Raw genomic sequence first — 16,792 nt, forward strand, 5'->3', positions numbered from 1 at the left:
AAAGATATCTGGAGGTTCTTAAGTTCCAAATTCAAAATAAAGGATCCACACTGAGGACCAGAGCAGGGAGAGTTCCTTGCGTTATGTTGTGTCATGGAGCATGTGTGTTGTTTACTGTAAGGTTTCTTCTCCACCCATCCAGACACAAGTAAAAGCACTAAGAATAGAAATGGCATTGAAGCTGAATAATTCAGACGCAGGGGGTGGAATACACAACGAGTTTTTCCATGAGAACAAAAAAAATGCTGCTATCGCAACGGCATATTGCCTCGGGTGAATCTGTTTGTGTGTTCCATGAATGTTTGTGTGTGTGTGTGTCTGTGTGTGTGTGCACCACCTTTGCCGCTAGCCACGAAAGGGCCGAGAAACACTTTGCGCCAGAATGAGCTAATCACATCAACGTCCTCCGTGGATCCAGTTCATTCAAATCCACTTAATGGATTTATAGATGAACGGCTGACGAGGGAGCATTATTACTCGGAAAGAGTCGTCGCACATCAGTGAGTAGCGTGCAGTTAATAAAAGCTGCGTCAGGTGCACTTACCGCTCACTCTACCGGTGCTCTGGGGTAAAGGTTTGTGTTTGAATGAGGGAAGTGCGGGGGGGACCGGGCTGGAGGCTGCTCCTGCTCAACCGCTCGTCCTGCTAAGCCCTCCTCCCTCTGTGGGACTCTGCTCTAACACTTCCCTAAACTTTACAACAGAAACTCACATGGAGGCATTAAATATTGAAGAGCACAGGACGGTGTGTTGCAGCGGCCGGCCTGTCTGTCTGTCTGTGAGAAGATTTGTGGATCAAGTCGAAAAGGCAGACCCCTGAACCAGCGGTGATGAAGGAGATGCACAGGACTCACATCACTTTGGTTTTATGAGACAATCATGGCAGTGATGCATCGTGTTCTGCTGCTTTACAGCTTTTCTTCTCATTTATCACCGACGCTTTCTCCATCTGTGGCGAAACATCATAAAACACAAAGCGGTGGAAGACACTGACATGTTTGACCGTTTCATTGCATTGTTCATTGATGAATTAATCAAATAATAATCAGTGCTCAAATTGGTTGTAAATGCATTTTTGGTTTTAAGAAACATGCATGTTCGCTTCAGCTCCTCGTGTCAGGACTGCTGAGCTGTGTGGAAGTGTGAGGAGCCGTTACACTTCTCACTCTACAGCTCTGTTTCTTTTTGACTTTGCTGCAGAACTAATGAACAATCACATGAAAAACTGTCAGGAAATATGAGCCAATATTTCAAACCCCTTCTCATTTCCATTGGTTAGTGATTGGGGACAATTGACATTCTGAGACACTATGAACCGGCCCTTCGATGATGGATAGATGCTGATCTCATGTCTGGATGTTAAATAAGATGAAGCTCAAGCCAGGAGTCGGTTAGTTTGGCACAAAACTGGTTTCAGGGCAAAACAACAATCAGGACTCTCTCAGCTAACACACTGTTTTTAAAGATGGCCGATGCATCTCCTCTCCCCCCCGCCCCCTCCACATAATTTGCAGCAGACTCTGTGCAGTAAAGATTGAGGTTCGGAACTGAGGTATTGACGTCCCGCCGCTTCACACGCTTCACCAGTTGTGAGAGAGTCTCAGCCGTCAATCATGTCAGTTTTTATAGCATCAGGCAACTAATCAAAATGTGCAAAGTTATCTGTTCAGTTGAGCCGGAGACATCCAGACAGGACACAGCTGCAAGGCGAAGCGATGACCCTCCAGTTATGGGGACGACTCGGGACGCTCTCTCTAATAACCACCGTGCAACCTTGACTGCGAGTGCTTTTTACATTCCAGCAGGCTTTCATCACCCCGGCGCTCTGGATCTCAGAGAAACGACTCCCGACCCCCGGCAGAATGAGCCGTTCATGCTGCCGCTGCTTCACACTGTGCGGTTACTCTCCGTCATTGTGCTGCTGCCGCGTCCTGCTGGTCGAGACAGACGAGGGCAGCTCCAGCTCCAGCTGATCTCTGACAGGTAGAAGGGGCCGAGAGAATCAAACACATTATCTCCGCTTCGCTGCACCGCTTTCTCGTTTCGAAGGCCTTTGACTCCTCCCGCTCTCGCTTCTCTCCGACTTTCACGTTCTGTGGTTCCCTTAATTGACCACGTCCCAACTTCAATGACAGGCGTCAGATGGGCTCCTCTCATTCTGACTCGTGACCTTGAGAACAACGCAGACCCACGTCACAGTCGTCTGATCTCGCAAAACAGGAGAAATAGAAGTTAATACAGTCTAAATGGTTTCAAAATTATAAGGTAATGAAATGAATTTGTTCCAAAAGAATGTTTTCCATGTTTAGCGGTTAGCCAGTGTCAATTCATTTCAAGAAAAGTGAATAAATTATCTGACACACAAATGGAAAATGTCTTTTTCTTCACCAACAGTGGCTTAAATATACCACAATGCACTGCAGCCCTGGGATATTTCAAGGGTATCAAGTCTATTTCTCTACCTGCTGGGGGAAACGGTGTCTTATTCTATTCTATTCTAATATATTCTATATTCTATTCATTGCAACCAAACGCAACAAGCGCAGACACATTTCTCACAATAGAAGCTGAGAATGGAAAGTAACTGGCCCCGTTTCCATCGGATGCTCTGAGAATAAAAAATGTCCTAAAGGTGGTTTCCAGGAAATAAACTGTCTTTGTGAGGAATAAATAAATAAAAAAAAATGCAAAAACCTTCCCTGGATTGAAGCAGTTCTGCATTTGAGACGCTCTAACAACGCCACTAAATCACCGTGCATTACCGCTGCTGGGAGTTTACAGCAGTGACAGTATTGGATTCAGAGATGAGAAGCGGGGGGGGGGGGGGGGGGGGGGGGGGGGATATGAAAGTAAATCATGGAGGATGGAACGAAAGAAGGAAAGAAAGAAAGAAAGAAAGGAGAGCTGGTGAATGAGAGACTGCTGCGGGCGGACATGTGCTGTGATGGCTGTGATATCACTGGACTGTCAGAGCGGGGGGCGGGGGGGGGGGTAAGCACAGTTACAGCGTGTGCTCTTTAATGAGATACATCCTCTTATTATAGAATAATCCATCATTACACAGACCAGAGGGGCCAAACAGCTGCGAGGCACAACTGCTGTCGCCTCATTCTTCTCGACATCAGTGTCTCTGCAGCTCGTCATTCATTCCTCGTGTTTGTGAGGCCGCCATCTTGTCTCATGCGTAGAAAACATTACCTGTATTCTAATATGTATATGATGATATTGTTTGTTGTCCTCGGGTGTTTAGAAAGGTGCCGTCAAATACAATGTGTTATTGTTGCTGACAGGAAGCCCCTCAGATTGTCTCCAGGTCCGGGAAGCAAATCCAATTTCCCATTGGCGCTCAAATGGGACGTTTCCTGGTGAATGTGAAGGTCAGAACCGTAAGATCTGATATCACGTTCATTCCCAGCATTCAGTGACCCTGTTTGAAAAGATCTGCATCTGCCAAGGAGGTTTTCAGGTTCATCCTGTTGATGGAGGAATGAGCTCTGTAAGTGTGATGCTAGTTCAGCTTCACTTGGCTGAGAAGCAAACAAACTTTACACAATCAAATATCAGCTATCAATAAATAAGACTTTGTTCAGCACATGACCAGAAATAAAAACACACGTCCTCTTGAAACGTGAAGGAATATTCCCCCGAGCCTCGGAGCTGTCAGAGCAACAACACAAAAGCCTTTTTCATTCTGTCGTACGCCGGTGATCTGTTACTTTCTCTCAGCAGCGACTCGGAGCCGGAGTGATGATCGCAGCTCTCGCTCTCGTTGACAGGACGTGACCTCGGGGCTCTGGATCCTCAAAGTCAGATTAAACCGACATCACTTGGTTTGTTTGAAGAGTCTGTGATACCCCCCCCCCCCCCTTCCTCAACTTCAAGCCTTCACCCTGAGACTCAGTGTCAGGAAAGAAGAGACGGTTAAAAAAAGATAATCCTACGTGTTCTGTCCAAACTTGATGTTTGGAGATAACACGGCACAGCAGCAGACAGAGGTTGTTAGCAGGGCCTTCGGAGGGATGGACATATTATTTTGACGGCCTCTTACAGACCAAAGTGGTTTCATATGCAGAGGTTCATCTCTTGTGATGGCTCGTTTGGATGTGAGGAGGCGGGGATAGGGGTGCGATTTGGAGCTGATGCATGTGGAGCTTCCATCAGAGCAGAAAATCGAGCGTCAAAAGAAACAAATCGTTCTTTCTAAGTTTCCCCACAAACCTCATTTCCGTTTTAACACACGTTTGTTGTTCAGAAGCGTTCGAACATCTTGACAAATAAATAAATGGCATCTTGTGGGCTGCACAATCTGAATAGTTCTCATACTGCTCTAAATAATATCATAATGAAAGACTCTTGATTGCATTTCGGGGCTATTATCCTGCGCGCTCACCTCGGCCGTCCTCATTTGTAATCTAGTTGGCGCAGCCGCCGCTCTTCGGTCACGGCGCCGTAATTGTGACATTAGGAGGTGACTCGGCTCCGCAGGGATCCACAAAATGTCGTCCGCAAATACGGCGTGAAAGTCACATACGCCGGGCTGCGAGGAAATAGACAGCTCAGATACACAGAGCTCGTTAGTCACGCTCCCTAATCACTAAACGGTTCATGTAGGGAACGTGCCAATTGTCCAATCTAGGCGGCACAGAACCGGTGCCAGGGAAGCTGTTGGCATACACAAGTATTTAAATGAAGGATTCTCTCAAAAAATTGTTTTCTCTGTGGCGATCGATCAAACTAGTTTCTGTGTATCTACAGATCACAGATCAGTACGAGCTGATTTCATTTCCTGATGGCATCCAAAAAAAAGAAATGTCGAAATATTTGAATATTCCACCGCGTTTGGACGTAGGTTCTCAAATCCTCGGAGAATCCATCGGTGCCAAGGCCGACATGAGTCATAAAGTGAATCATAACGTGTTTCCCGTGTGATCTCTCATAATACCCATCGTGCTCGTGTCTCTCACAACGTACGTGATCAAAGATGGCGGGCGTGTAATTGGATATGATTTCATTCATTAGGGCGATGAGCAGCCGACAAATTGGGCCTTGTCCTCTGCCAGCGGCACGGGGCCACAGCAATCAGTCAGTCAGCAGAGAGAGAGTCACTCAGACACACAATGGGCGAGCCGCGGTGTCGGTAACGAAGCTAAACGCTGCTCCGCGTGTTGCTGTAGAGTCAACAGCGGAGTGAAGAGTCCTCGTGGTAAATTTAGCTTTCCCGCGCTGAGGAGAGCTCGTTGACTTGATGCTCGTGAAGAAGGGCCGCTGTTCGTAACCATCAACACAGAGCTTTTATTTTTCTCCCACGCGAATCAGGTGTCAGGTGAATCACTGACCTGTTCGACATAAGAGAGCGAGGGCAGACGTGTGTTTCCATCCTGGATACTGCCAGTAATCTAAAGTTATCCTACAGGAGCCGTGCATTAATTATTGCTGAGCGTGACGCAGAACACACCACACGGCAACATCTGGTGCCGGATAAGGAGGCCGGCAGGGGAGGTCTCCTGGGACGAGAGCTCCCTTTAGAGAAGGTTGAACCTCAGCTGCCACCGCCTCCGTCCACAGAGGATTGTGCTCATGAGACCTGAGTGTTTTTGGTCCTGTGGCCCCAGTACAAGGGTTTTGTAAACCAAAATCATGACATGTGACACTAAAACTCTCAAATTTTGAAATACTATTTATGGCCTGTCATATTTTTGCAATACCATTCCATGTGTGTACTTTCGACACTTGCCTCTCAGTGGTTCAGGAGGTAGCGCAGATTGTCATCGAGATAAAATGGTGAACCGAAAGGGTGAATCTGACAAGTACTGTCAAATGCTTCGATTAGAAAAGTACTACAGAAATGTAGTGCATTGGATTCATGTAAATTCCATTTTTTTTTTATGAAATCAGCCTCCATGTTTATACTGACTCCCTCAACTCTAAAACAGAGCTGTAATGAAAGTAAGAACATTCTTACGATGTTTTTCCACCAGTTATAATACGTCAGGGACAACTTGGGAGGTTTTGTAGCTTAAAATATGCTATTCGTTGACAATACATGAAAAACAAACTGATAATGAATGAAAATAAATCACATTTTATTGAAGATTTGTTGTGTAGCTTTGATCAGAGCAGAAGTGGAGGTGGTAAAACGAAATTAAACTGAGACATTAAAATCCAGAAGATACATTAACTGTGTGTGGAGCTGAAGCATCCTCACATAAAAAAAAAGCTTGAGGTGATTCATGGTGCTGATAACATTCACTCTGACAAGGCCTCACTGCCGCAATATAAAGTAATGGTGCCACTGTGTGGAGGAAAGCTGCACACACAAGACCAGCACCTAACGTGTATTTCATGAAGTTTAAATCTCCATTGAAGTAAATGAATAACTCTGCTCTTTCACTTAAACCCCAAAACAATAAAATGCACAGGAAAAGAAAATATTTACCTCTTGAATATGAATGGATATCAGTGCTTATAGAGAAAGGGGATGGGTTTCTGGTACTGCACTGAATTGGTTTCAAATTATATTAACACAATAGGGACCAATCACACGTGGAGTTCCCCAAGGTTCAATTCTTGGTCCTCTTCTATTCAACATTTACACTTTCACTCCTTTTAACAATACAATAGCAGCTTGTAACACAACTATACAGATGACACACATCTTTGACAAAGTGACTACAGTCTCTTACATTCTCAGAATCAGCAGCTAGCTGTCAGAGGCAGTGAGTGGATGTGACAGATGTTTTTATAACTAATCCGATATAAAGTCAGCGCTCACTGTGGATCCAAGACCCGAAAACTACAAATCAAGCCAGAATTCTTTGTGTTGTTGGATTGGGAGCTAAATAAGACATTTACCATATCAGCCTACGATCACCATAAAGACATAAGAACTGAATGTCTTCTGTCCAAACAGGACACATAAAAACTTGTTTATGCTTTTATTGTCGGCAGACTATTATTGTGGTTTCTTTATAGGTTCTAAGTCAAGAAAATCAACCAGACCGCCGCAGCTCAAGAAAGTTGAGCACATCACACCACTCCTCAGATGACTGCACTGGAATTCTGTGTGCCAATTAAAATGCTTTGTGTGTGCCAATTAAATTTCCATTACTTGTCCATAAAGCATTGAATTATCTCAGGCTTAAATATATCTCTGATTTACTTGTAGGCGACAAAGCTTCCAGACGACAAAGCATCCTCATGTCACCTGGGAAAACTGAACTGAGAAACTGAATTTACTCCACACCTGAAGATCAAGCCTTCTGAATACATGAGGTTATTAAAACACTATTGTTTTTGGAAGCCTAGCATTGAACAACATATGTGATCTCTTTTTAATCTTTAACTATTTGAGCTCATGCTTTTGCTTTTAATGTCTTTTAATGTCTTTCAAAACGCACTTTGCATCATCTTGTATCTGAATGATGACACATACAGACAACCCTCGTGCTGATAACAGGTTTAATGGTCCATCCCCTTGAATAACTCTAGATATAAGAGAAAAGTTAAAAACACTTTTTTAATTATTTTGTTGTTTTCGTTTGTGTTAGTTAGTTTGTTTGTCTTTTGTTTAGCAGGATTATGTAAAAACTACGAAATGGATTATCACTTGTTGGAAGTATGTACGTCAGGAAAGAACCCATGAAATGTTGGTTCAGATCTGGATCAGAGGGCAAATCCAAGATTTTATTTACATTATGAGATGAGAAAGCTAAAAAATAGCTTTCTCAGAGAATAATTCATGGCTCTTGATGAAAAAAAAAAGTCTGGCATCTTTAGAGGACTGATATTGATGGTGCAAATCCAGATAAAAATACAGATCTAGTAAAGGAACTGCTGGAGAAATGCGTTCTCTCCTTCTAGTTTGTTCCTTTGGTCCTGTTTTTTTTCCATTCTCTGGTCTTTTACTCTTTAGCCTCATTTTAACAACCAAGAAACATGTTGTTTATGACAGGAGAATATAGAGCAGTGCCATAAAAAGGGATGACACATTATACAGGTCTTATCTTCCATCCCAGATCAGACGATGATAGGTACTGCATGTCCTTTCACAGCTGCAGACACCGGACTGGATTTGTTGTGGAGAGACGGAAAGAAGAAATATAGATCATTTTCAATCATAGATTCAGTTTTTCAAAGTGCAGAGACTATTTGGGGTTGTTTTTTAATGAGCCAAGTTAACCTCCTGTGGACTTTTACCCTCCGACCATCATGGTAAACCACGACCTGGCCCGCGTGGTACTCATGTTCCTCGGATTGATCATGTTTTTAGCCGCAATCACTATAAACTCTATGTCAGGATTCGGAGCTGAATCAGGTGAATATTTACCACAGAAACTCAACCGGTGGAAAGGTTTGCTCAGTAAAATAGTGTGGACTAGATAATAACAATGTATTTCTTTTGGTGCAGGTGTTTTCCAGCAGAGCACGGAAGACGTGACGCTGAAGTATGTGACACTGTTCACTCCGGCTAACTGGGCTCTGTTCGTCTGGGATTTCTCCTATGTCTGGATTTCTGCCATGTTTATATACTTTGTAGTAGGACTCTGCAGAAGGTAGTATTCTGCATTATTTCATAAATGATCCTTCTTAATAGCTGCTTCACACCATCGGTTTCTTCACACTTTTACCTCCTCCTCTTGTTTTATGATGTGCCGGAAATCACTTTTACCTCGTCTGGAGGCAATTTGGTCTTCCTCCGTGCACTCGTTCTCTCTTTACATGTTGCAGATTGTTCTGGCATTGTAAGGAAGACTCATTATTTCCCCAGATTGTCTGCTGTGGTGTGTTTCTCCTCCCTCCAACAATATTATCCCCGCTCCCTACAGGCATGCTTACGACTGGTTGTACACCACGCCTGCACTGCTGCCCTACGGATTCCATGTCTCTATGATCGCCAACATTAGCTTGAACATCACGTGGCTGTTTTTATTTGACAAAGAGTGAGTGTGCACGTTCACCTTGGTCGACCACACGTGTTTCGCTTTTTCTACAGTAGCTTAAAAGTCTGTTTGTGTTTAGGTTACTGCTGCCGGCGCTGATAACGTCCGCCCTGATGACGCTCACCGATTACCTCCTGCTCTTCTTCTCCTGTCATGGACTGAAGATCTACGGAGCCTGGTTGAACAAATATCACAACGTGGACCTCTGGCTCTTCAGAGTATTGGTAAAATGAAACCATTTCCAGATTGTAGCTTCATATTTATCTACCTCTCATCTTGTTTTCTTCTGAAGATGTCAAGCTACTCCTTAAAGTCACGTCCTCGGTGCTAAGTCCGACTGCACACTGCTGATGTGGTTTCAAGGCCTCTGGCGGCTCCTTCAGCAACATCTGAAGAGCGAATCCTCACCAGCTCGCTCAGAGCTACTGCTTCTGTAAAATCTGTGCAGAAGGCCATTGTGGTCTGAGATTAGGAAGCTACAGCAGCAACAGAGTCAGGCCATAGTGTTGAGATTGGTTTCCAGTTCCTCTTTGCCTCAATTTTGACAAAATAGAACCGGTGATGGATAAGGAGTGAACAGTAAACTGGGTTTTTACTAACGGAGAAACGCTTCATGATCAGAACATTTCCAGATGCTGTTTTCACATCTGAACACAACCTCTGAGATTTTATTTCCTAACCAATCAAAAGAAAATTGAAAAATATAAAAGATTAGATGAAAATATTTCTTAGGGGAAACATTTTCTGCTCATGGTTTTTATTTGTAAAAGGTTTAAACTTTCCTCTGCCCATTGCTGAAGCCCCTCTTTTCAGCCTCCATCTGAAACGCTTGGTTTTAGCTCCTTTCTCTTTAAGGCCCCCCCTCCCTACTGGGCCCACTCTGCTTTGATTGGCCAGCTGGCTTGCTCTGCAGTGATTGGACAGGACATTTTTGCTTTGTTAGCAATGTAGGAGACTAGCCGCTCATGACAAAACTTTGAATTTTTCAGACCTTTTCAGACCTCACAGAAAAACAAAAACTGAAAACACATCACAAGTCTTCATTAACTTTCGTAATCCTTGTGCTGAATCAGGTGCAGAACGGTGTGGCCGTGTATGCAACATGGGGGAGCCTCTCCACCGTACTCAACCTGACGATATACCTGCAGTATCAGACAGGAACCTTCAGCTGTGGCTGTTCTCTGCTGCCGCTGCTGCTGCTCCTCATGCAGCTGTTCGCCTGGTGAGCCAGACTCCCTGCTGGGTTGTGTCTCTCACCTGACAGCTGGAAAACAAATCCCTTCTCCTTGTGTCCCAGGTTTCTGTTGGAGAACTTCTACCTGGATGAGCATGTGCGTTACGTTGTGACCATCTACCCCTTGGTGATCCTGTGGCTGACCGGCACCCTGAACAACTCCAGCTCCCCTGAAAGCCTCTTTTACATTTTTACAGGTACTGATTCAGACTTTTTTTCCTTCTCTGGGATTCATTTCATTGTTCTGTGCACTGTTTATTGATAATGTATATTTGATTTCTTCCTCAGCTTTGACCCTGGCTATTTCCTGCGTCATGTTTGTGGCACGCGTCGCTCTGGTCACATGGAGGCACCACAAACGGCCGCTCTACACTGGACCCAGTATGTCTCCTGTAGAGATCGCCTTGACACAGAGAAAAATATTTCTATAGATATTAGCTTTGAAGCATTTTTTGTGTTTGCTGTATTTTTTTTAAAGTTTGCAAAGTCATTCCACATTTATTACTACAATCAATGTGTAAATGCTTCAGAAAGTTAATGAAAAACTGTACATTTTAAATTTAAATGTTAGTCTCCCAAATATAAATTAATAAATTACATTTAACAAATGAGAAAATTAATGAAAGAATGTAAACAGTGATATAATTATCAGGCTGATAAATCTTATTCTGAGAATAAAGATTATTTCTTGACTGATGGGTTTTATCTCGACATTGTTAAACTTATATGGCCCACATGCTATCGTGGACATAAACACTGAGGTAGTTGAACCTTTGCTTTCAAAATAAACTACTTTTTTCAGTAAGTAATGCAAGAAAGTTATAGGTAATCATTTTTTATTTTTTACAAATGCAGATGGAAATATTCAAATTGTTAATTTTGCCAAACCAAAAGTACAAAGACTCTAAATCAATCCTAACATCAGAGATTTGTTGCTACATCATAAAGATCAGTCAATTATAAGATTTATAATGTTATTTTTATTATATTTTTATTATATTTTATTATCTGTTGATTGACAGATTGGCTCAGCCTGTAACTTAGGCCTGTTACATGTTCCAGTTCTGTATCACAGGTTCAACCCCCAGCTCCTGTGTCATTGTGTCCTTTGGGCAAGACACTGAACTCATTGCTCCCAGTGGTCTGACCAGCACCAGGTGTGAGTGAGACAGAGACTGGGAATAGATGAAAGAGATGAAGATGTTAAAGTTCTGTTTTTGAACGGCAGGAATTTATCCCCTTTCTATTACATTAATTTACTGCATAAAGTACAGAACAGAACACACACACACACCGACACACACACACACTGTGTCTTTGCGTAACATAATCACAGTAATCACAGTGCATGTGTAATCGATCAAGGTGAAATCATAAAGCACGGTTCATGCAGCGAATCAAAGTCAGACGGATCAGATTGTGGTGATAAACGTTGCTTCCCGCAGTCTCTTGAGCCGACACCATGGAGAGGTGCAAGACGTCTGTCCTCTCTTGGACAAACTGGGACCATGTAGTGATACATGGGTTCACCATGGTCCTGGCTGCCATCAGTCAGGTGGTCGCTGACATCTTCTTCAGTCTGGCGAGGGACGGCAACGTGCCCAACGGTGAGTGACCTGACCTGAACCCTTCCACCGATCAGAGGGTTGAGCTCAGAGCGTGAGAGGACTGAACCTGAAGGTTTAGATCAGAGGACGACAGGTTGTTGTGTGTGATGTATTTTTAATGCACATTAAATGGCGCTGAAATCTGTATTTCTACTTCAAAGACTTCATTTATGTTTAAATACTTAGATTAGAAGGTTTTCAGGAGCCGGCGTGTTTGCAAAGACTCGTAAAAAGAGACTTTATTGTGTGCTTCTCACCAACAGACCTTTGCCCTGTTACTTGATATGTGTGCCAGCTGTTACCGTGGATGGAAGCCAAATAAAACAAAGCCATATAAAAACAACTAGTCCGTCAAATAAAACAGAGAGTGTGTATTTGAACAGACATTTCTCATAAACCCCATTCTGGGATTAATCATTATGCTCTCGGCCCTCAGCTCTGTTTGAGACCTCGTCCAGGAATGTGTCCGAGACCTTCCCCCTGGAGGTGACCATGGACAGGTGGTCCGACATCTACTGGATCATGATTGACTCCTGGTCGATTGCGTGGCTCGTGTACTCTGTGGTCGGCCTGTTCAAAAGGTAGCGAGGATATTGGGTTTGAAACTCATAAAAGGTGGAAAAAAGTGCTTCTCTGAGGATTTAAAGTTAAAATCCCTAAAAATATCCTTCCAGCTTGATTTAGAAACACCTGTGGTTACAAGTGCAGTTTGGCTTTATATTCATCCCATAGTAGGGTCCTCTGTAGGGTCCCTTTTGTCTGCATTGGGCCTCCCAAAGTCCCTTAAAATACACCACTACAGGTTCCACTATTGCAAACTATTATACAGAAATGTAAATATGGAATGTAGACTAAATCAATGGTTGTTGCCGGAACTATAAATATCCAAATGTAAGTCCATTGTTTCCTCTGCAGAAACGTCCTCGGTCCTCAGTCTTGCAATCCTGAAATCCACCCTCCAGAGTTCTACCTGTTGTGGACCATCATAAATACTGTGAGAATGTGCAGCATGTGTCTGTGGGACAGCCAGTAAGTCACGTTCAGTGCTCCACACACAGCCACATCCACAGAGGACTAAGTCCGACCATGTGTTTACTGCTGCTGCTTCTTTTCCACAGCGATTTCTTTGGAGTTGTTTTCCTCAGATGGATCGTCCCCGTCCTCAGCTTCTACATGCTCTACATGTCCTACTCCAACCTCGACACGCACAAACCCTGGCTCGCCATCAACAACCCCAGTGTGATCCTGTGGACACGCTACCTGGTGAGGCTGAACCAAATGGTCACTGGTGGAGCTGGTGCCCCAGTGGTGTAAGGCTGGGGGTCCTCTTTAGCAGCCGCAGGTTCAATTCCTGCTTGCGGCCATTAACAATGTTTTCCCAACTCTCCCCCTTTCTCAACTGACCTATAATTATGGCAAAAAAAAGGGCATTGTGACATTTTATTTGCATACTTGGTCAAATTGACCATTTCCCAATCATCAGTTTTATGGATTAAAGGTTTCTCTGTATTTAAGAATGTGTTTTATCATCAGACCCAGAACGGGCTGGCAGTGTTTGCCTGGTGGTCTCTCGTGGATGCTGTGGTTGGTCTGGGCATAGTGTTCAAGTATAACGTCCCCTTGCCGGACCCAATGGTCAGCACCGCCGTCCTCACCGTGATCACTTTGTGCACTATAACCTGGTGAGGACAGAAACACTGCAGACTTGTATGAATGTCTGATTAACCTTTTTCAGATTTTGGTTGTAGGAGAAGTAAATGCCGGTTTTGCTCCCCTCAGGTTCCTCCTGGAGAACTTCCTGTTGACCAAATACTTGCGCCACACGTTCAGCGTTTACCCGCTCCTCATCCTGAGCCTGGGTGCAATGTTCACCAGGAGCTACCGGATCCACAACCTCTCTGCAAACACAATCTACTGCGGTGAGATCCTTAAAGAGAAAACTGAAACGCACAGATAGTCTCATTTGTCTGTTCTACTGTCGACGTTTACACTGAGTTGTTGCTCTGCAGGGTTTGTCATGCTCCTGATGACCATCTTGAGTCTCATCCATTTGATCTCCTCGTGTGTGTACGAGGACAAGTCGAGGAAACCCACTGCGACAGAGGCCTGGGGGAAATCTGAGGCCTGTGTGACGGTGTGCAAACCAGTGGTCCCCACCATGAAGCAAACAGTCTGAACCGACATCAGCTCTCTGCAAAAGTCTGGTTTCATCTAATGAAAAACAACAACAAGAACACAATGAAATAAAATGAATGTGTCTCAAAGTGTGGACATTTATTCCTTTTATCCACTGGTCAGACTGTGCACTGTACATTGATGACCAAAAGGGGGCAGCAAACACTCACTTCACACTGAGAATGTGATCAGACAAAGAAGAGCTGTGCTGCACCGGAAGATGGCGCAGTTGTCCAAGTGATAATAAATTAAATCCAACGAAAAAATCAGTATATATGGAAAAACACTTAAATTATGCTTGCCTTTTAATTTGTATTGATCATACTGTTACTATAGTCATGCATATATACTATTTATTATATGCTTTATACTTAAATGCGTACTTAAAACTGAATGTCATCACTTAAAAAGAATCCTAAACAACCTAAACAAACATAAAGTACATTATCCAGTGTGGCTCATATTGAGTATTTTCTGATGCAAATTTTAAACCCTAATGCAGGAAACTGAAATCCATAATGCACCAGGAAGAGGATTAAAATAAACACTTATTTCTCCCATTAGAATTAATGTCATCTTCTAACATGATGGACAACTAAAGTTCCTGACACACTCCCTCTCTCCCTGTGTGTGTGTCTGTGTGTGTGTGACGTGATGCAGCCGAGACTCTCACACACGCCGCCGTTCATAAGTGGCCTGCTTCTTGATGCGGCTTAAAGAATGGAATATCAAACAAGCCCGTCGGCTGTGGAGAGGAGCAGCTCGACCTTTGATGAGGACGATGAGCTGAATGCAAGCGAGCATCAAATGAAAGCAGCAGGGGGAAGGAAAAAGAAATCACGTGACAACAGGGATGCAATGAACGAGCCCTTGTATGGGACACACTTAGCTCTACATCTGAGAAAATTGAGCTTCACGTGTGGCACAAATTAAGAGAATGCATGATGCTAAATGGTTTTTATGGTTGGTTATATTCATCAATCCTTGATTTCATTTAAAACAGACATTATGAAACACTAGTTTCCTTTCCCCTGCTGTTGTTGTCGTGTCACTTTGGTGTTAACAGACATTATTTCGCAAAAATTGCCTCAGTGGGTGGACGTCCGTGACCCTCGATCGTAAAAGCACGTTGACAATTCATCTGGAGGAAAACTCTGCACAACGTTATTATCTCTGGTAACGCAGGACTGAATTACCTTCAGGGTCATTGCAGAGAGAGTTCAACTCAGAGCACGGTGGAAAATCACTTATACAAATGTGTTCACTGTAATTTAGTTTCATCTGCATGTTTGAGTGAACACTAGACTCTATATTGGAAAAAGCCAGGACTCATAGAGCTGCATGCAGTAATGGAGCCAAATCACTACTTTTGATCAAATCAAAAAGAAACTCTGTAAAAAAAGTGAAAAATTACAGTTTGTTTTAAAACCATAATGCATTTAAAAATTGCTTTTCTTGTCTTTTGAACCACTCAAAACATTTGACACACACAAACACATACACACAGACACCTCTATACACAACACTTCCGCTATATCACACCCCGTTCACACTGCAAGCACAGCTGTCAGGGTTCGCCCAAGGACACTGACCGGAGTACCCCGGGATTGGACCACCGACCTGATTAGCGGTCGACCCGCTCGACCTCCTGAGGTACGACTCAGCCTTGAACGAACTATTCTACCTTTCCTTCCAACCTTGGCAAATAAAATCTAAACAAACAAAAGCTCCCTTCGTGAAGCGGGAAGGCTTTTCATTATTCATCGAGCCAGAAGACTCGCGGAAGAATTGAGGATGTTTTGCCAAAATCTCATTGTCGACGGGACAATAGAAGAAGAAATGAATTGAATTGAGCTCACACAATAAATAAAGTCTGTCTTCCTCTGCAGTGGCATTAAACCTGCGCGTCTCTTGGGCTAAAGGTTCCTGAACACAGCTGTGCAAGGACTCTCTATTCCTTTTATATAAATTGTATTTTAAAACCAGGATGACTCTTGGTGGAGTGCACATCTGTCGCACAATTATTCAAAAGTAAAAAGAAAGCTTGGATCGACTCTTGATCTGGATTCATACCAGAGTTTGACAGTTTCCTCCCCGACCTCCACCACATCGCTCCACCCAGTTATGTGATGATCCGTCTGTTAGATTTTTCATAATCCTGAAAACTAACAAAAAGAGAAACTGAAAACACAGATGAAAACAAGCGATGGAGGCTTCACTCTAATTATTCTTTATGAGACGATATGTACATGTTTTCAGATCAGATCATTTTCTCTGAGCTGTGAGAAATATTTAGATCCTATAACCTGCCTGACTATCTCAAAGTGACCTGTCATTTCAATATATGACATAGTCACACATAATAGACTCATAGGCTCAGGGATGACCAATCAATATGTTATACGAGTAAGAGTTGAAGCGATTGGTAGATTAATCAATTAGAGGATCAATCAGCAACTACTCTGATAATCAAATCATTATTTCTAATCAAACATGAATCACTTAAAACATTAAAGACGTCACCATCTTCTCAACTATCACTGTTTTATGCAGATATGTAAATTAAATGATATGTCCAAGCTACTTTAAATAACTATGTCTATAATAACGACTCTAGAGGGAATAACTGTATTTACAGTAAACAATGAAATTAAAAAGAAGGAGAAAGCTCATGTAAAACTTTGTTTCCAGGACTTTTCAACTATTTCTGCTGTGTAGTTTGAAGTAACTTCCAGTTGAGTTCACAACACAATGCATCAGCTCAGTAGGTCAAACTTAAAGCATGTGGCATTGTTCCAGATTAGCTCCAGTTATCTTCCAGTAAAGTGGTGAAAAACA

The 16,792-nt window shown here is 43.1% G+C and overlaps 2 protein-coding genes across 2 annotated transcripts; both read left to right on the plus strand.

The window, feature by feature from the left end:
• The first annotated feature begins 8,207 nt into the window (after positions 1 to 8,207).
• LOC133933046 (uncharacterized) lies at positions 8,208 to 10,603 on the plus strand. The gene is made up of 7 exons (XM_062380000.1): positions 8,208 to 8,313; positions 8,407 to 8,479; positions 8,825 to 8,938; positions 9,018 to 9,162; positions 9,928 to 10,160; positions 10,236 to 10,369; positions 10,461 to 10,603. The coding sequence occupies exons 1-7, from the start codon at positions 8,208 to 8,210 to the stop codon at positions 10,601 to 10,603; spliced, it is 948 nt and encodes a 315-aa protein (XP_062235984.1).
• A 989-nt stretch (positions 10,604 to 11,592) lies between these two features.
• LOC133933099 (uncharacterized) lies at positions 11,593 to 14,043 on the plus strand. Its single transcript, XM_062380063.1, has 7 exons — positions 11,593 to 11,779; positions 12,216 to 12,360; positions 12,695 to 12,808; positions 12,898 to 13,042; positions 13,313 to 13,461; positions 13,559 to 13,698; positions 13,789 to 14,043. The coding sequence occupies exons 1-7, from the start codon at positions 11,635 to 11,637 to the stop codon at positions 13,953 to 13,955; spliced, it is 1,005 nt and encodes a 334-aa protein (XP_062236047.1). The 5' UTR covers positions 11,593 to 11,634; the 3' UTR covers positions 13,956 to 14,043.
• Positions 14,044 to 16,792: the final 2,749 nt, after the last annotated feature.

This window comes from Platichthys flesus, chromosome 21 (assembly GCF_949316205.1).
Source record: "Platichthys flesus chromosome 21, fPlaFle2.1, whole genome shotgun sequence".
Lineage (NCBI taxonomy): Eukaryota > Metazoa > Chordata > Actinopteri > Pleuronectiformes > Pleuronectidae > Platichthys > Platichthys flesus.